The sequence below is a fragment of the Eublepharis macularius genome, chromosome 14, assembly GCF_028583425.1.
Source record: "Eublepharis macularius isolate TG4126 chromosome 14, MPM_Emac_v1.0, whole genome shotgun sequence".
Taxonomy (NCBI): Eukaryota; Metazoa; Chordata; class Lepidosauria; order Squamata; family Eublepharidae; genus Eublepharis; species Eublepharis macularius.
Window position 1 is genome coordinate 41,730,109 of NC_072803.1, and position 20,126 is coordinate 41,750,234.

At 44.2% G+C, this 20,126-nt stretch overlaps 1 protein-coding gene across 1 annotated transcript in view; it reads right to left on the reverse strand.

The window, feature by feature from the left end:
* Positions 1 to 9,089: 9,089 nt before the first annotated feature.
* PTGS1 (prostaglandin-endoperoxide synthase 1) overlaps positions 9,090 to 20,126 on the reverse strand; it is a 29,226-nt gene continuing 18,189 nt past the window's right edge. The window contains exons 6-11 of the mRNA XM_054997957.1: positions 18,707 to 18,888; positions 17,575 to 17,658; positions 17,168 to 17,414; positions 15,551 to 15,837; positions 13,767 to 13,914; positions 9,090 to 13,420 (exon numbers count right to left, since the gene is read on the reverse strand). Coding sequence (XP_054853932.1) covers positions 13,044 to 13,420; positions 13,767 to 13,914; positions 15,551 to 15,837; positions 17,168 to 17,414; positions 17,575 to 17,658; positions 18,707 to 18,888 — 1,325 coding nt within the window. The 3' untranslated portion in view covers positions 9,090 to 13,043. The remainder of the gene's footprint in view (positions 13,421 to 13,766; positions 13,915 to 15,550; positions 15,838 to 17,167; positions 17,415 to 17,574; positions 17,659 to 18,706; positions 18,889 to 20,126) is intronic.

Here is a 20,126-nt window from a genome sequence, read left to right on the forward strand (position 1 = left end):
CAGGGTAGATTTCAGTTGGCAAAGCTATTCTGCTTGCAAAGAGCATCTTGAAAGGGGTAGGGGGTGTTAGCAATGCCTGGTAAATTCTCAGGAGGCAAGTAGGAATGGAGCCAGATTTCCAGAGGTGGGGGGTGGGGTGAGGATTGTTTTCTCTTTGCCCCTCCTCATGGCCAAAATTGGGATACTGAAAAGCAGCAAGTCCAGCCCAAGAATTTTGGGTGCCTGAATCTAGTCCTGGGAAACCATTCCTCTCCACCCCATGGGGAGGTGGGAAACTGTCCTCCCCCCACCCCATTGCACTGTGAGGTAAGGTTGCCAGCTCCAACTTGGGAAATTCCTGGAGATCTGGGAGGTGAAACCTGGAGAAGCCTGTAGAAAGTGGGGTTTGGGGAGGGAAAGGACCTTGGCATGGCATAATTCCATAGATTCTACCCCCCAAAGTAGCCATTTTCTCCAGATGAACTGATCTCTGTGGCCTGGAGACCAGTTGTAATTCCAGGAGATCTCCAGCCACTACCTGAAGGCTGGCAACCCTACTGTGAGAGAAGTGGGAAAATGGTGCCCACAGTCCTCCCCCCAGCTGCATTATGGAGAAGGAAGAGAGCCCACCCAGGCTGCCCCTGTGCCCCTCCACTTCTGACACCCTAGGCAATCACCTAGGTGGGCCTACTGAATGGGCTGGCCCTGGCAAGCAAATTGCAAATTTGCTTTTCCTTTAAAACGTAGCCTGCAAAATTCAGTTGTGATGGGGCTTTTCCAGTCCCTGCAAAGAAAGCTGTAATTTTTCTTGCCAGGCTTCTTATGAGCTTTGGGTGTGTTTTATTAATATAGGGAAGACAGCACACACAGAGATGCCTCCTGGAGCAAGTTGCCACATGCAAACCATAAAACCATCAACATCCTTCTGTCCCTTCTCCTTACAGTGGGGGGGGGGGGGGAGAGCACAGATTCCTTATGCAAGACTGTTGCTCCCGGCAGCGATGAGAACTGAGCAGCAGTCCCACAAAATTGCAATGAGACAGCCGGCCTCATTCAAAGCCAGAAGTCGCGATAAAATATTTACCTGCTGGAAGGTGGTTTTCAAGCAGAGGTCATCCCAGCCAAAGATTACACCAGGAATGTGATTGCGTGGTAATGGGACTCTGCAAAAGCTTTCATTTAAGCCACCCAACAATATTTTTTTTCTTTCTTCTTGTCCCCCTCTTCACCCCTCAGCTGCTAGAAATTCAAGGCACCTTTTTTTCAGCAGCTTTCTGCAGCAGTGAGATGAGCTCTGCATGCCATGTTTTTAGCATTCTGTGCAGAGAAATTATATTCTACCTTTCTCTTTGAGGTGATTTACAGATGCGCACGCTGAAAGCAAATCATATAAAAAGATCAAACCAGTTAAAATCAATAAAGTAAAATCATATAGAGATCCTCAGATGAAAATCTAAAGGTATCCCTCCTGTCTAAAAGTCAGGGAAACTGTAAGATTTCAAAGCTGCATATAAAACAATCAGTCTCAGAACAGCAGCAGATTTAATCTTGTAAAAGAGCTATAAAAATTATAAACTCTCAGAGCAATACATAAAATGCCTGATTAAGTCAAACAAGTAATTATTTGTTAATTCGTGTTAATGTCAATTCAATTAAACTAGAGATCTGTTTCAGATCTTGCCTAGAATATAGCTGCTAGACTGCTCACTATGGTCAGCGCATATCACTATGATCTTAGCTGAACTGGCTTCCAGTAGGCTTCTGAATCAAATTCAAGGTGTTGCTTTTAACCTTTAAAGCCCTTAATGGTCTGGGACCGTCATACCTATGGGACCGCCTCTCCTGGTATAACCCCCCCCCCACATGCCCTACAGTCCGCAACTTAGGGCCTGTTGGTGATTCCTGGCTGTAGGGCCATTTGACTGTCTTCAACCAAAAGGAGGGGGTTTTTTGGTTTTGGTTCCCTCCTTCAGGAATGCATTAACAGAGGAGACTCCCTCCCTCCAGGATTTGGTGAAATTCTGGAGGGTCTGCAAAGCAGAGATGTTTCATCTGGTATTTGGAGGCTGATTCAAATATGTGACTTGGCTTGACTTCGTATGATTTATTTATTATAGACAATGAGCATGAGTAGGGTTTAGGAATGGTGCTGTTCTTTTAGATGTATGGGCTTTTAATATTTGTGAAGAGCCCCATGGCACAGAGTGGTAAGTGGCAGTACTACAGGCCATGCTCTGCTCACGACCTGAGTTCGATCCTGGCGGAAGCTGGGTTCATGTAGCCAACTCAAGGTTGACTCAGCCTTCCATCCTTCTGAAGTCGGTAAAATGAGTACCCAGTTTCCTGGGGGTAAAGTGTAGATGACTGGGGAAGGCAATGGCAAATCACCCCATAACAAAAGTCTGCCAAGAAAACGTCGTGATGTGACATCCCCCCATGGGTCAGTAATGACTTGGTGCTTGCACAGGGGACTGCCTTTACCTTATTTGTACTCTACTATGGGTTTTAATGTTTGTATTTTACTATGTTATTGGTTTTTTTTTTTTTTTTTTTTTTTTTTTTTTTTTTTTTTTTTTAAATAAACTTTTTATTAACTTTAAAAAAACAACATACAATGCGTAAACAGGAAAACAAATTACACAATATTAAAGTCAACTATAATACAAGAAAAAACAGATAGCTTATAATATACTACCAGTTTTCAAATATAATATTAACAAAGGAAAAAGAAAATTTGCTTAGAGAATTGCAATATACCTAAGCAGAGAGGGAGGTTCTTTACAGTTTGTATGAAACCAAACATATTGCTCAGAAACACCATGAGACAAACAATAAGTGCTTTGGAGGGTGTATATCATTGGTTAATAAGTAGTCAAAGAATGGGAGCCATTTTGTCATAAAAAAAATCTGAATGCCTTCACTAAATTGTGTAAATTTGTCTAAAGAATTTTTTATAAATGTTAGTTGGTCCTGGTTAGGTGCATATATAGAACCAAAGGTGTATAGCTGGTTTTCAATTGTACCCTTAATGAATAGAAACCTGCCCTTAGAGTCTCTAATTAAGTCATTAAGTTGAAATGGTAAAGTTTTTGAAATAAGGATGGACACCCCTCTTGCTTTGGAAGTCCCAACTGCATGGTATTGTAAATGATAACGATTAGACTTCAAGTTTTTTGTATGTTTAGAATCAAAATGAGTTTCTTGTAGTAAAATAATGTCTGAACCTGTTTTAGATAATTCAGAAATAATTCGTTTTCTCTTAATCGGATTTCCAAGGCCACGTACATTAAAGGAAATAACTTTGAGATGGTCTGCCATATCTATTTTTGTTTGTTATAAGAAAAAATAGTTCTCAAATAACTTATCAGATACTTATTAACGACCAAAAATTAAACACTTCTTCAACTTAGAAATAGCTAATCTTCTCTTTTTTCCTCCTCTTTTCTTCCCCCCCTCTTTTTTATGTTTCTTTGCCAAAATTAAAATTAAAGCAGTACTAAAAATACTAAGCTAGTAAGCTTAGATACAAAGATTGCAGTAAGCAATATTTTGATTTGTGACAGTAGAATTAAGTATTTTTGCTCTAATACATTTTATCTCAAAAAACAAACAACTAAGCTCTATCAAGCGTTGTAGAAAGGAATCTATAAAAACACTATTTAAACTAATTAACTTTTATAAAAAACAAAAATCACTTTTATATAATCCGTTAATACTATTTCCCTTTCCCTCCCCCAGTTCTTATTAGTAACAGAGCATTAAAAAATATAAAAATATGAAGCTATAAAAACTTGAGTAAGAAAAAATAAAAAGACAATTATAAATCACGTGGACTAGTGTGTTACTTCACGCACTAGCTATTTGTTGAGAGAGAAAAAAAAAAACCCAACCCTTAAAAACTAACTCAACAGAAGCCAAAGAACACTAAGCTAGCAGCTTAGATATACAATAAGCAATATTTTAATTTGCAGCTATAAAATAAAATATTTTTACACTGGTGCACTTTAGAGGCTGAGTTCTAGCAAATGTAAAAAAAAAAAATTAAAGATCACTACTTAAACTAATTAACTTTTATAGTAACAAGACCCTCCACAATACAATTCCCCTTAACCCTATAACAGTATACCCCTCTTCCCTCCCCCAAATCTTATTAGTAACAGCTCAAAGCTATAAAACTGTAGAAATTTTTATAAGGAAAAAAAAACAGTTATAGTTCACTTGGACTAGTGTGTTACTGCACACACTAGCTATTTGGTAAAAAACCAACCCTTTGGAACTATCAACCCCACAGGAGCCACACTGAAGAAACCACCCTAGGCTCCCCCCACCTGGAAAAATAAGATGAACATTAACGTGCAGAGAATTTCCACCTCAACTGTTGACTAAACTCAAAAACACATTCCCACATTAAGCTTAATTCTTTTTTGTTGTTCTTAATTAGTTGTCCAGAATAGGGATTTTACTCCCTTTTTGAGGAGAAGGTGTTGGAAATTTTCTTTTTTGACTATACTTGCTGACATCCATCGGAGTCTCCACATGCAAGTTCTGCAGCAATTGTTCAGCCTCATCTAAATTTGAAGCAATCAGTTGTTTTCCATTATGCATGACAGAGAGTTTAATAAAGTTGCTCCATCTGTAACGAATGTTAGCTCTTTGCAAGGCTAAAGTGACTGATTTTAAGTCCTTCCTTTTGGACAACACTTCACCCGGTAAATCAGGAAAGATGTAAGCTGGCTTTTCGTTGAAAAGAAGTGGGCTTTTGACTCTGGTCACATCCATTAGTTGCTTGCGTATTTTGTGGTCTGCAATTTCCACAATGATATCTCTTGGAAGATTTCTCTTTTTGGCAGCCTGCTCAGATCCCAGTCGAAAAGCCTTAGTGATGGTTAGCTCTGCATCGTTAGGTAAATTGAGCAGTTCGGAGAACCATTTAGTTAGCATTGTGATTAAGTTATCATTAATAGATTGCAACTCTTCTATGTTTCTTATCTTCAAATTGTTTCTTCGTGCAGCCACTTCAAGGTTAATTAGCCTCATTTCATGAGAGTCAGAGGTATCTTGGAGCTCACGAATATCCCTCTGCGACATAAGAGCCAAATCCAGGGCATTTTCAACTTTTGCATTTGTTTTACTGAGCTCTAGTTTAATGTCTGCCAACTGCATTGAAAGGGGCTGTATTAAAGCCGACATTTGTTTTAAGAGTGACTGTTCAAGCTGTGCTATTTGTTTAGGTAAGAGTAAAAGCTGTTTATTTACCTCTGCACTAGCTTCCAGTATTCCCTCGGCCATGTTTGTTTTGCTTTCCAGGCCTTGGCTTTTCTGCACTTCAAAGTCAGCTCCTTCAAAGAGGTTTTGCAAGCACTTAACTGCTTTTGTTGGTGATTTTTTCTTCATCAGCCCCTGCTTTTTCATAGCCTCCTCAAACTTTAAGCTTTAAAAAGCTTTATTTACATGCTTCCAGGCGGGGGAGAGCTGGAGCTCCTTCAATATGCATCCATCTTGCACAGATGCCACGCCCCCTCCCTATGTTATTGGTTTTAATGTCTGTATTTCATTTTAATAATGTAATATTGATTTTAATGTATTTTATATGGATGTTGTAAACTGTCTCGAGCACCAGACATGGTGGAGAGGTGGTATATAAACTGAATTAATTAATTAATTAAAGACCCCTCCACCTCACCAAGTGGCCTCCAGAAATTGTCTTTAATGTTGGACTTCCTCACAGGGCTGATGTAGGGTTACAGCAGCATGAGATTTGTGACTGGGATCTCTGGTGGATGGTTAAGATTAACTAGCCGCCCCACCCAACTGCTTTAACGTTCAGGGAAGAGTTCATTTATTAATTTATTTCATTTATACCACACCTTTCTTCCCAGAGGAACCCCCAAATGGCCTCCACCATTCTCCTGTCCTCCCTTTTATATTCACAACAACTCTGTGAGGGTGGGTTAGGCTGTGAGTGTGTGTGAATGGCCCAAGATCACCTAGCGAACTTCCACAGCAGAGTGGAGATTTAAGGTTGCTGAGGAAGAGTGCTTAACCCTTTCTTCCTATGCAATGATTTAAATACCCCCTCTCAAGCTGTAAGCTCCCAAAAGGGTAGAAATTCTGGGAGATCTTGATGGCAGATCTCTTGCGCCATGTCTATGAGATTCTAGTGAAACACTTGGGGGAGGCTTCATTCCTCTCTTCCTATAAATGCATTCCAAAAATGCGCTGCATAGTTCTTGAATCCACCATAGCCTCATTGTTCCTTTCCACTGATTTGGAGAACTGTACCTGCATTGAAATGGCTGTAACATGGCCCCTGTCCTCCAAAAGACTGGGTCCTGATTCGCATGGGGATTTGGGTGTGCTATGGCTTGTGTGACCATGGTAGGCCCGCCAATCACTCTTCCCTGACCTGTGTATATATATCCCCCTTTAAATCTCTAGTCTCCAATTCCTTCACCAGAAGGCATTTATGCTCATGCAAAGCTGCTTGGCCAAGCTCAGGTGGTGGGAGCCTTTGGAAGAGAGCAACATGGCATCACACCTCAGCTATCACCAGTCCAGAAACACTACACGGCCCATGTGCTGGGCACACAACACTGGTTTTGACATTATTAACACAGATATGGAGAACGCTATGCAAGTCACCTTCGGAGAGCACTATCAGTCAGCCAGGTGATGTGGGAAGGGCATGGCATGGAACAGAAAAGAGAGGTGGGATAGCTGGTGGAATGGACAGCAAATAGAAGAGTAAATTGAGGATTGTTGTCCCTCTTTCTTACCCACAATCCCCATTCTCCACATGTGGCCCTGTGGCTCCCACATGATGGTCTGGTTGCTAAAGCGCTACCTTGTGGCCCTGTTGCTGGTTTCATTCTGTTCCAGCAGTGGCATCTTCCAGACAATGTCTGCTAATGAATGACATCTGACTCTTTCCCGGCATCTACCCAAGGAGCCCTGGAACCTCAGAGAAGGTGCAGCTGCCTGGAACAAGGTGCATGAGAAACAGGTAAGGTGCCAGTGGGCCTGGAGTTAAAAAATGTCCCTTTCACAGGGGCTTAATTTGTGGAAATAGGCAGCTGAAGCTTTTCATGGCATGGAGGTACATAACATCCCATTAAGCCTCTATTAAAGGGAAAGGGCCTTTTCTTTCTACAGGTCTGCTGGCAACCCTAGTTGCCTGTGGCATGCTTGTGAAGCCCAGCTAAGGTCAACAACTGTGGCAAGAGCCTCCTGTGGCCACCCTGTTGTGCACGCTATCCTGGCAAAAGGGGTGCAGCAGTCTTGGGCATCCTCTGGAGTTGCTGCCTTCTGATACTTTCTCTTGAACCAGCAAGGCTTTCGAGGAGGTGGATGCTGCTGACAATGCCTTACATCACCCATTTGAGAGCGCCGCTTTCCTTTGCACTGCCGGTTCTGATCCTGCTGAGATAATCCAGTATGCAGTGTCAGTGCTTGGAAAAGAGGTTGCTCCCCAGAGGACAGTGTCTGCTGAGCAGAAGGCAAGAGTAGGAAAAATGGGGGTTGCTATGATTCTGTAATGAAAAAGTGAGCAAGACTGAGCCTTGAGTCTCACTGAGAAAAGCAGACTATGAAGAATGCAAATAAGTAATTAATTTTGGGACTGAGTATGTTTAAAAAGCTGGAAGCAAGTTTTCAGGCCAGAGGTCTTCTCCATGTTTCCAAACCTCACCCTCCTGCCTCTAGCATTTTGAACAAGAGATTCTAACAAGTGGTGTTGCAAGCGAACATGTGTGTGTTATGTGCCGTCAAGTTGTTTCTAACCTATGGCGACCCTATGAATGAAAGACCTCCAAAATCTTCTATCACAGCCAGGATTGGAAGGGTGGTGGAGAGGGTCTGGCAACAATCATGGTTATATGTGCTAGCATTCGGTGGATGGATTGGGCCTGTGTTGCACTGTATCTGAATCACTTTCCCTTAGAGGTTATGAAACTCCACCTCCTAGAAAGGCAAAATGAGCTCTCAGCAGCCTCTGTCAGCAATGAGGGTCTCCTTCCCAAGTATGCTTGCTACCACCCCAGTTCCTCCAGATCACATTTTCCCAAAGACCAGTTGTGCTGGTTTGTCAGAAGGGAATGGGATCACAGGTATTCCAGCAGCTCCGGCCATATCTAAATCTTTCCTTCCAAGCTTGTGTGTGGCTCTGCCCACTGTAATGTTTGAGATCCACTTCTTCCCATACTATACAGGGATCTCCTTGGCAGCACCTCAGAGCATCCCTGGATCTCAGCCTGAGGATCCAGCAGAGGGGGCTCTGCAGCCAGAAATGCCAACCTGGATCCCGGTAAGTATGTCCTTCTGTAGGGAAGCTGCATACTCATGGCAAGAGGATCAGGGGAGCCCAGGTTGGGGTGCTGGCTTAATTAGTAACGCACCATCCATGTGCCTAGCCAACCAAAGGCTCTTGCTGCAATGAGGATTAAATTTTGCTCAGTTAATCCACAGACCTGTTTCAATTCTGGACTTTTAAGTAGCACCCAGGTTGTCATTTCCCAACATAAGGTTGCCAGCTCAGGTTTGGTAAATTCCTGGAGATTTGGGGGTGGTGCCTGGGGAGGGCAGAGTTTGGGGAAAGGAAGGAGCTCAGCAAGGATGTAATGCCATAGTGTCCACCCTCTGAAGCTGCCATTTCCTCCAGGGAAAATGATCTTTGTGGTCTGGAGATCAGCTATAATTCCAGAACTCTAGGCTCACCTGGAGGTTGGCAACCCTTACCCTAGCAATCATCTGATTAAAAAAATCCTGTGAGCTGGATTCTTGTAGTTGGCAGATAACAACCTAGTCTGTTCCTGCCAGTCAGAAGTAATGGTAGAAAGTCTATCCGCTTTCATCCTTTTTCTTCTTCCTTTAAGTCCTAAACAGTGTTTTCCTTGAGCTTGACAGGCAACCCAGTGGTCTAGGGACCAGGGTCTCCGATAATGAAATAACAGCAACTTCCTGGACTGGCCAATCTAGGGCAAAACACTGGAGCTAAGAAGTGAAATTACTTCCTCTCTGACCCTCATTTTCTTACCATTGGTATACTTGGTGCTGGCTGGCCATGGGGCCCTTTGGCAGCATGGAAAATACAGAGGGGGAGAGGCTTAATCGGCTCTTTGAAAAATAGCTATTTATTTATTTGATTTTTTTTAGTTGCACTCTATAAAATATGCCTGAATGGCATATACCATTTTTATAAACTTTTAAAAAATCATTATAAAACTAATAACATCGATAAAAATCAGTACAAACAGTGGTATGGCAGAATAAAAATAGCAGCATGAAAAAGCAGAAGGAAACAACTTCAACAGGGTGTTTAAAACCATCTCAGCAAGGGTGTTTAAACATGAATGTAACCAAAACGGAGCAGAATTTGCAATGCCCAATTAGCAGAATGGTGGGGAAGAAAGCCTAAGGCACAAAAGGCAAATGACTTTGCGGAGGGTGTTCCATAATCAAGGCTGCCACCACAGAGATGGCTCAGCTCAGCTTCTGGTTGCTGCACAGGCTCACATGCAGTCCTCTGATGCTGAGCTTAATTGATAGCAGGTTCATATGGGAGCAGCGATCCATCAAGTGTCCAGGCTGCAGATTGGCTAGGACTTAGAGTACTCGGAATTGGGCTGACAAGCAACTAGGCAGTAAAGCAGAATTCTTTTAAAACTGGTATGATGCCTTCTCTGTATTGTAACGCATTGCTGCTGCCTATTATTACATTTGAAGTTTCCAATTGTCTTCAAAGGCAGTAGTGTTACAGTAGCCTAGCCAGGATGTTCATGGATAAGAACAAATCTTGCTTCTCCAAGGAAAAGCCTCATTGTAGCCCTCTCCATCAACTTGATTATCCCCCTCCCACAATTCTCCACCGCTGTTTTTGTTTCGAAGGACTTTGACCAGAGGACAACATCACCTGTGATGAATAGTGTCACTTTATGTTGGAGACCCAGGGAGAAAGTTCAGGTACATTTCTTTCTGGAGGAAGAGGCTGTGGGCCACAAGTGAGGAGATGAAGATTCCATAGAACAAAAGAACCCTACACCGTGCTCTACCTTTCCTTTAGCTTCACAACTATGATGTGTCTTTTTTGGAAGAGTTATGTCCATAACTCAGTTGCAGACCACCTGCTTTGCATGCAGAAGGTCCGATGTTCAGTCCCTGGTGTCTCCAGCTAACAAATCTCAGATAGCAAGTGTTGGGAAAGACCTTTCTCTACCTGTGACCTTGTAGAGCTTCTGTCCCTCAAAGGAAACAATATTCAGCTAGATGAGCCAATAAACTGACAGAAGGAACCTTGTTAGAAGCCATAGCTCAATGGTAGAGCACATGCTTAGCATGGCAGAGGTTCAAGATTCAATTTCTGGCATCTCGAGGGGGAGGATTTTGGAATAGGCCTTTTGCTGCCCTAGTTCTTGGAGAGTCGCCATCCAAGAAGACAATAACTGATCTAAGATGGACCTATGTTCTGGTGAGATAAAGCAGTTTCATATGTGCCTGCTTCTGATCTTGGGAGTTCCTTTTTTCCCAGGATTCCCTTCTCAGAATAGCACAATTTGAGCCCAGCGACACCTTAGAGACCAACAGGATTTTTAGAGTATAAGCTTTCGAGAGTCAAAACTCCCTTCTTCATATACCATCGTCTTCAGAAATACTTCAGATATCTGAAGAAGAGAGCTTTGACTCTCAAAAACTTATACTTGTTGGACTCTTAAGGTGCCACTGGACTCGAATTCTGCTGTTCTGCTGCAGACCAATGCAGCTACCTACTTGAAACTATCTTCTCAGTAGACTTTCTGTCATGCCGCACCTGGTCATGAGACCAGGCTCAATGACAGAGCCCTTAGCTGGCAGAAGTTGGCTGCGTCTATGTTAATTCTCAAAATGTAATGGTGGGCAGGGTTTGAGAAGCAGTGCTGAGTGGTGGAGCCGCACGGAGTAATCATTTGGCTGCATATTCCTGATCTAAACCTGAACCAGTGAACACCCCATCTTCAATATAACTAATCTGACTATAACATTATTATAACTAAACTGAATTAGAAAATTAATGACAGTGGGTAATAGTGGGAAGCATTTGGCTGTTACTCTGACATCTGGTTTGCTGGCTATGAGTTTAAGAAGGGCAGAGGGTAGAGAATGACTAAAATGACAGGGATGTTCTCCGGTTACACAGTTATACAGATCATGCCACCAAGTGGATGAAACACTGACAGGTACTGAAGACTAGGCTGGGGGGAAATGATTCAGGCATTAGTTTTTTGGGGAGGGGGCAGGATTTAGCTCCTTTCACTCATGCAATCCATTTTTGTTTAAAAAATGGTGGAGACCCCACAATGCTTCTGCTTCAGGTATGAGCAGGCACGCCAGGTGGTTCAATGACTTCCTCTGCCTGCTCTGCAGATGAGAATTTTAATTGCCTATAAAATACCATATATTTTCCTGAAATTTGGCAGGAAGGATCCCAACAGAGATGACAGAATCCCTGAGAATTTCATTGGATGGGCAGGGAGAATGTGACAGCTGGAAATGTGTTTCTCATTGAAGCCAATGGAATAAAGAAAATAAATGTGCAGTAATTATAATAAAGAGATCAAAAACAAACTGAACTTTAGAAGAAAATTGCACGTGTGCCTAATGCAAAGCTTGGTAAGCCAAGGAGCATTTGTGAGAGTGTTTACTGTGTGTCCAGCTTGTGGCTGCTGGCAATTGCTACAATTGCAGTTAAGAGGCTAATCCAACCCCTTCCAGTGGTTCCCCCTCTCAAGCAAACACCTTGGAAAATTTTCATATTATTTCCCCATCTAGGATCTCCCAGGCAGGCAGTGGGAATAAGGAACAGGAACAATAGAAGAGAAGACGGTGCATTTTCTCTGGGCTAAACAGGAATGGTGCAAGCAGGCAGTGCCAAGAAATGGGCCAGCTGCCTGCCTGATCCAAGCACAGCGAAAGAGGTGCTGCTCCTAACACTGCCATCTAGTGGGTTGGGGGAGATCCATCAGGTGTCGGAGTGATATGGCTGCTAGATTAGAACAATGCCACAGTCAGTTGATGGACAACAAGAGGCCTGACCAGGGCTTTTCTTCTGGGAAAAGTGGTGGTGGAACTCAGGACCGCACAATGATGTCACTTTGAGTCAGCTGGAACAAGGGGGGAGTTTTTAAAAGTTTAAATTGCCCTCAGCAAAAATGTTCACATGGCCAGTGGCCCCGCCCCCTGATCTCCAGACAGAGGGGAGTTTAGATTGTCCTCCGCGCCACTGAAGAGGTGCTGGAACTCCGTTCCACCACATTCCAGCTGAAAAAAAGCCCTGGGCCTGACATCTGAGGTGCCCTTCACCATCCCATCTGCCTGAGTTTGTGAGGTGATGAAGCCAGCTATGCTCCCATAGTCTGGAGAAGGAAGCATTTCTGTGGTCCGCACAGCCATCTAAATACAAAGTTCAGGTCTTTCTCTGTTCTGAAATTCACACTCTCCATCCCGCTTTGATTGCTACTATCAGAAGTCATCTCCTCCTCTTCCACCCTCCTTGCAGCAAGAATACACACCCCAGAGACATTCAAAAAGGTCTTCCTCCCCCTTGGATCTCATCAGCTTTGACTCTAGGGTTTATCTACACCACAAGTTTAAAACAGGAGTAACAGTTTCGAGGAATTCTAACTCGGAAAGAGGCTACAGGGAACAAAGTTCCTAGTATGGAGGGGAGGTGGGAACGGTGTACAGTGACATTTCTCTTGCAACCAAGAGGTTAAGAGTAGCCTAGCGCACAGAGGGCAAGGAAGGAGATGAGAAATCAAGGTGTGGGGAGGACTCTTCTGCTGGGAATGGACAGACCTCAGTGGACGTTCGTTTCTCAAAAAAACCACAGCCTTAGATGCTCCCCCAACCATGAAAGGACCTTCTGTTTAGCTTCAGGGGAACATGGTGATCAGGAGGGGGCTTGTGCCATTTTATCTATTTGTCAGCCTGCCAACCATCAAACCTGAGTGCCCTTTGCCACCAAAAGTGATGGAAGCTTACTGGCTGGATTGTGACCACCTGCCAAGCCCAGGAGGATCCCTTCCGCCTGGATCCTAAAGCTCAGAAGACGGCTTCTTCTCCCCAGACCTGCTGCTTGCTGCCTCTTCCTTTCTCTCCCCATCACCTTCAGGCACTTGGAAAGCCACATAGGGACAGTTCTTCACATTCAGGCACACAAGTTTCCTCAGTGATGCTGTATTCACCATCTCAAAGCCGGTGGCACCTCCAAATGTGCTGGGCTTCCAGTACTCAGGAGAGCAGATGGGGTTCCCAAAGAGCCCTTTCAAGGAGAAGGGGGCCCCTATCTCCACCATGCTCTCACCAAAAATGGCATTAGGCTGCCTCTTCTCCACCAGCAAGCCTGGGTAGAATTCCATTGCATCAATATCCCCATACAGCTCCTCCAACTCCGCTGCCTTCTCCTCCTCCCCTGTGATGGAGAGAATGAGTAAGAGAATGGGACCGCAGGTCACCGAACCCTCTTGCGAGTTTGTGCAAGTCTTCCAGACCAATGTTACTGGGGTTTACTGCTCCCCCTTCCAGAACAGCAACAGTTAAATTATCCTTACCCCATCCCATACACCCCCAATCCCATGGAAATTATGCAAGATGCATCAGTGTGCACAGCACTGAGACAATGCTCAAAGTTAAGGAGCACTGAAGTGTGGGGGCTTCTGACACAGAATTATCTCAAGGAAGAACTTCTCCAGAGATAACATCTAATTGACCCTCCAAAGTGCCCCCTAGGGGAAGACCCAAGGGTTTGCCTGTTGTACCTGTGAGTTCCTGGAAGGATGTGTAGGGCTTCATGCCAAACTTCTTCCGGTATTCATTAAAGGGCTGGAGTCGCAGCAGGCGTGATTCCTCAATGACCCCGATAGCCACGTTCAGAAGGTGACTGTGAATATTCTGCCCTCCACCAATCTTAAAAACAGGAGTAGGGAAAAATGGTGGGGATCCATTACCACGTGGCAAAGAGTTCAGACACAATGGAAATGCTCACATGGGGTCAGACTGAAGGTTTACTGAACCCAGCATTCAGTGGCGATGACAGCAGCCAACCAGATTCCCTTCTCCACCTATTGTCAGAAAGCCACCTATTGCCATGGAGTCATAAGAAAAGATGGAAGCCAGAAGCAAGGCACCAGAAACCACCATGCGAGATGGGAGCTGGCTCAGTGTCAGAAGTCCCCTAATTCAATCACCAGCATCTCCCGTTAAAGGGACTCAGGTAAGAGGTGATAGGAAAGGCCTTCCTCTGCCTCAGACCTTTGAGAGCTGCTGCTTATCAGTGAGCCACACAGAACAGTGGCTGGATCAGGGCTTTTTTTCAGCAGGAACATGGTGGAACGGAGTTCCGGCACCTCTTGAAAATGGTCACATGGCCGGTGGCCCCACCCCCTGATCTCCAGACAGAGGGGAGTTTAAATTGCCCTCTGCGCCTGGTGTGGAAGGCAATCTAAACTCCCCTCTGTCTAGAGATCGGGGCAGGGCCACCAGCCATGTGACCATTTTCACCGAGGACGATTTAAACTTTAAAAAACTCCCCCCTTGTTCCAGCTGACCCAAAGTGACATCATTGTGCGGTCCTGAGTTCCACCACTGAGTTCCACCACCTCTTTTCCCAGAAAAAAAGCCCTGGGCTGGATCATGTATACTGAAGGAGCAGGGCCATCTCTACTGGTAGGCCTAGCCTTGAGTTAGTTGGGTCTAGGTTGATCTGGGAGCCTGCGGGCCAGCCACTGAAGGATAAGGATCCTTTGCTATTGAGGCTCACAACCAACCAAGTTAGCTTGCCTCTCTGTCTTGTAGAGGCCATATTACAACAACATTCAATTTATATACCGCCCTTCAGGACAACTTAATGCCCACTCAGAGTGGTTTACAAAGTGTTATTATCCTCACAACAATCACCCTCTGAGGTTGTTGGGGCTGAGAGAGCTTCGAGAAGCTGTGACTGACCCAAGGTCACCCAGCTGGCTTCAAATGGAGGAGTGGAGAATCAAACCCAGTTCTCCAGATTAGAGTCCTGCTGCTCTTAACCACTACACCAAACTGGCTCTCTTTTATCAATTAAACAAAGTCAGGTTCAGTGACCATTTAAAGTTCACTGTGCTTATCATATATATTCTCCCTGATATTTGGAGATAACTGTTCAGTTCTGCAAAATGTTTGACCATATATGGAATTGTTTTCTTTCTGCATTTCCAGAGCATTAGGTTATTGCTCTACCAAAAGGTGAATATGTTAACCAATGAAATAATTTCAGCATTAAATTTGCTATTATTGAGCCAATCGTGTATTAATAAAAGAGCTTTTCCTGCTTACTGACCAATGAAATTAGGCTTGTCAGTTCTAAGACCCATAAGTGACTTCTGCATACTTGTTAGGGGCCAGTGATTTTGAATGGAACTACCGCTGTTCCCTAAAGTGCTGTAACTTCTTTTAACCTGGATTGAGTTATTGTTTTACCACTACAGTCTTGATGCACCTAGAACCAGCCCAGCCAGCTACATGAGGTGCTGCTGACTTTCTGGGAAGAATGTAGCAATGTACACACCTGGCCAGCTTGCTGTCTGGAGAAAGCCTCTACAAGGGCCTCCACGCCGTAGTCAGTCAGCATGGAGACATTGTAGACAAACTGGTCGTAGCTGTACTCCTCGCCCTTGATGACAAAGCTATCTGGCATCAGTGGGTGCCAGTGGTAAAGCTGGTTGAATTCCACAGCAATGCGGTTCCGATATTGGAACTGTACCCCAAAAAGGAGCTCGGGGTCGAACTTCAGGCGCAAGTAGTAGCCACTAAGATGCTGGACATAGTCTTCAATTACAATTTTGATGGTCTCACCTGGGAAGAGGAGAGGAAAGTGGTGGATGCATCTGCTATCACATTACACAAGCAGTTTGCCCAGCGAGACTTATACTATGTTAAGATAACAAAGAAGCCATTTTCTTAGGAGTGGCCAGATTTTTCTAATGCAAAAAAAAATTGGACTATGAATTTCAAAATTCAGATTTAGAATCCACAAGATGATATATATTTTACAGGGCCAGCCAGCAAGAGCAAGCTTTCAAGTTAGACCAGACACTTTCCTTAGAAGTTTGAAGCTTGCACAAGTTTGAAGCTGCTTCTAGATCCAGTAAAAGACACCATATCACAGATGCTCTTCCTTTTCATTTTGTGGTAACCAGGGTAGCGACACAAGGGCTGACTGTAGCTTCTCCATCATTTGAGGCAAGCAGTTTTCCCCAACAAACGTCTAGCCGTCAAAGTGATGCATTCACCCTGCCAGATCTGTTGCTATAGGGTTACATTCCCACTCAAAGAATCTGGGGAAGAGACCATGCAGCTGGAAGAGCAATGTGTAACTAACTTAGTCTTCCTGACCAGAAAGATGTGGCCATAGCACCCATGACTCAATACAAGAGAACTCAAGTAGTCAGTACTTTTTTTTTAGGGGATAAAGCAGACAATAACTGTTGGCATAGATTAATCACCTCCAAACAGGGTATGGGAGCAAGAACAACAGGTAAGTGTATATGGTGCCATCAAGTTACAACCAACATATGACAACCCCTGCTGGGGTTTTCAAGGCAAGAGCATAAAAGAGGTGGTTTGCCATTGCCTGCCTCTGCACAGTGACCCTGGACTTATTTGGTGGTCTTCCATCCAAGAACCAACTAGGGTTGACCCTGCTTAGCTTTCAAGATCTGATGAAATGGGGCTAGCCTGGACCATCCAGGCCAGGGCAACAGGTAAGTAAGGAGAGTAAAGCGCTGCTGGGTGGAGACAGGTAAGGCACATGCCCTTTAGTAGGCTGTAGGGTCTCTTAGTCCAGCCACCAATTTATGTGATATAGTACATTTTTGCACCTTATCCAGCAGTTTCTGGCTTGAGCCCTCCAGTCTTCCTTCTTCACCCCACTGTTGATCTAAGGGAATTTGTTTTCTCTTCTGATCATTTTTTACACGGGCAAACTGAATTATTTTCTGGAAACTATTTGGTTGTCTGCCTCTACTCTGTACATGTTCTAATTTGTCTTTCAGTGTCCTACTTCCCATGCTGCTGAAATGAAAATGGATTCCTATTCTGAGCCCTGGTGGGGTGAGCCATAGACAAGAAGAGACAACCTGGTAAGAGTCATGCAGCAATCCTCCCTCCAGACACCCCCACGCACCAATGAGGATGAGCCGCGTGGTCTGGAACAACTGTTCATCATCCCAGGTTGGGTGTTCCCGCTTCAGGATGTCACAGACGCGGTTGTGCTCACGCAGCCAGATGGTGGCATACATCATGAGGCCTGGCAGCAGCCCAAAGACCTCTTGGCCAATGGCAAGGCACTTCTCTGGCGGGATGTGCTTTGGATAGATCATGTGCACTGGAGCCTCCAGCACCGTGGGTGGATACATCTCCCCATTAACCATCTGGGGAGAAGAGAGCAAGGAAGAACTCGCAACTGCAGCCCACCTCAAACAGCAAGCAGCTCAGGGCGCTACTGAGCTGCCAGCCATGCCAGATGTTAATAAACTGGGTAGCACCTTCCTCTCATCTCCCAGGCAGGAGAGTATTTAGCTGCTTTCCTACCTGGTACTTCAGTTTCCCATCCTGGAAGTGTCTGAGTTTGTGCTGGCGCTCCAAATTGTCACCATATATGTGCCCAAGATCCACCTGTGGAAAAGAGGTATAGATTGTTTTACTCAGGCCAAAGCTACATGTATTTATTTATTGACATAATTATATTCCACATTTCCTCATGGCTCAAGGTGGCTTATGAGTCAAAATTAAAACATTACAGTTTGAAACAAATAACATGCAGTACCTCCTGAAAGACAGTGTTCCCCTCTCACCACCTCAGGCAGTCTGTTCCACAGAATGAGAACTATGATGGAAAAGACACCAGCTCTGGTTGATGCTGGGTGTGGGTCACTGTAAATAGGGGAGCAGCCAGTAGGTGGCAGCCTGAGGAGGCAAGGGGGGTAGGGAGGCAAGGGGGTAGGTGAGCCTAGAGTGGATTTGAAGCAAAGGGAAGTGGCTGGTGATGATGGAATTAACTGCTCCATCGATCACTTTTCTGGTCCTAACTGCCCCCCCCCCACTGCTTTTTGTTCTAAAAGGGCTTTTGCTGTATTTGAACCTGAATGCCTGGAGAAATTTTATTCTCTGTTTTAAAAAATGCACACACGCTCCTGTTCCAGCATTCATAATGGCTTTCAGCACTGTTCACCAAATCCTTAGAAACACCCAACAGTTAAGTTAGCCTTCATTTTGAAAATGCACTCTTCACACAGACTGTTGCATTCTGTTGAAATTCACTGTGTGCCTCTCTGTTTGCAGACAGCAGAGGCCAGGCATTGAAAGCATGTTCTGGAACTAAATCCTGGCTCAAATTGTGCCCCGATTTATTAACTCTCTTGAGCATTTGACCTTCAGGGCTCCGTCTGAGATTCTTGAATAAAAGGTAGCCTTGAAAGTGGGCTTTCTGGTTGGCTCTAAAAAAACCATTATCATCTTTCCTCCTTCATATCTTTTTGCATCCTTTTATCAAAACCAGGATAAGCTACTAATCCCTGCTGTGTTACAAGTCTTGGGGCCACCACTGAGGCAAACTCATGCGTTTGTTTTTCCAGCAAAAGTGTCTGCACACAATAATCTCACCATTTCATTTTCACATTCCCCCCACAACAAAATGGTCCAACCTCCCCATGCATCTCCTCACCCCATGCCCCAGAGCTCTGGTGAAACCATGGCCCATTTTGCCCGACGTCTTAAAGAATTGGTGTGTGAAGTGCTGGGCAAAGAAAGCAAACATCAAGTTCGTCCCCAGAGGGTCAGGCTGGAATGTCCTGCGCAGGAAAAAACGTTCCGCCACCAGCTTTGCATCAGGGAGCTGCACAGGCCCTGCAATGGAAAGGCAAGAAGCAGAATCCAAAACTGTTCCTCCATTGCATTTTCTGGCTAATAGAGCTTAACCTTATTCCATAAACTGACTTGTGGGACTCACTGCCACAAGATTTAGTGACACCTCTAGGTTTAAAAGGGGACTCAACAAATTCACTATCAGTAGCTATTAGCCATCCTGGCAAAAAGGAGTCTACACTTTCAGGGGCAGTATGCCACTGAATACCCATTACTGGAAGGATAGAGTAACAGTTTGGGGATGTTGCCTTCTTGTCCTATCTGGTGGATTCCCTTTGAGGCATCTGTCTGCTTTGGAAAAGAGGATGCTGGACAAGATGGGCATCTGATTTGACCTTCTAGGGCTGCTTTGATGTCCTGGACTCTGAAAGAACTTGGGTAGTCAACACAGCCAGTCTGCAGCAGTCTAGTGAAGCTTTAAAACTAGCACTGATCTTCAGACCTGCATCGTAAAATGTGGGCTGCAATGCTGTACTCAGTGGGTCAATCACATAAAGAGTAAGCAGATCAATTGTGGATTTCAGTTTCAATCAATGTGTCTGCTTGCCTGGTTTAGTTTATGCAGATGTTTCCAGTTCAAGTGTTTTACTGTAACAGAGACTGACTCCTTTATTTCTATTAGCAGGCAGCAACTTTTGTTGATTTTACAATGTATCTCACAAGCTTCCTTCCGTATCAACAAAACTGCACCCAGAAGAAGGTTTCTGGTAATGAGAAACTTAGTGGGCCATCATGGGTGCCTCTAAATTTTGTGTGTTTTGGGAACTACCAATTTTAGCTGTCCCAGAATGGGATTCTGCTACTAGAAGATGATGATCTTTTAGGAAATTTTGCTTACATGCCTTCCAATCACTATATACCGTTACTAATTTGACGTCTATTAACCACTTACTTAGTGTACCACCTTAAAATAACCTAAATCTTTGTTAATATATGCTTGCTTTCTGCTTTACAATGGCCCCATGTGTTCTTACTACTAGTAGAGGCAGATTTTAGTCTTAGGGAGCTAGCTGTGTTATTTTCTAGTAGCAGATCAAAATTCAAATCCAGCAGCACCTGAAGGACCAACAATGTTTTTCCAGAGTATAAGCTTTTGTGAGTCAAAGCTCATGTTGTCACAAACAAGTAGGAAGTAACTTGATGGATCTTCATTCCTATTTGTACCTGATGAAGTGAGATTTGATTCATGAAAGCTTATACCCTGGGGAAATTTTGTGGGC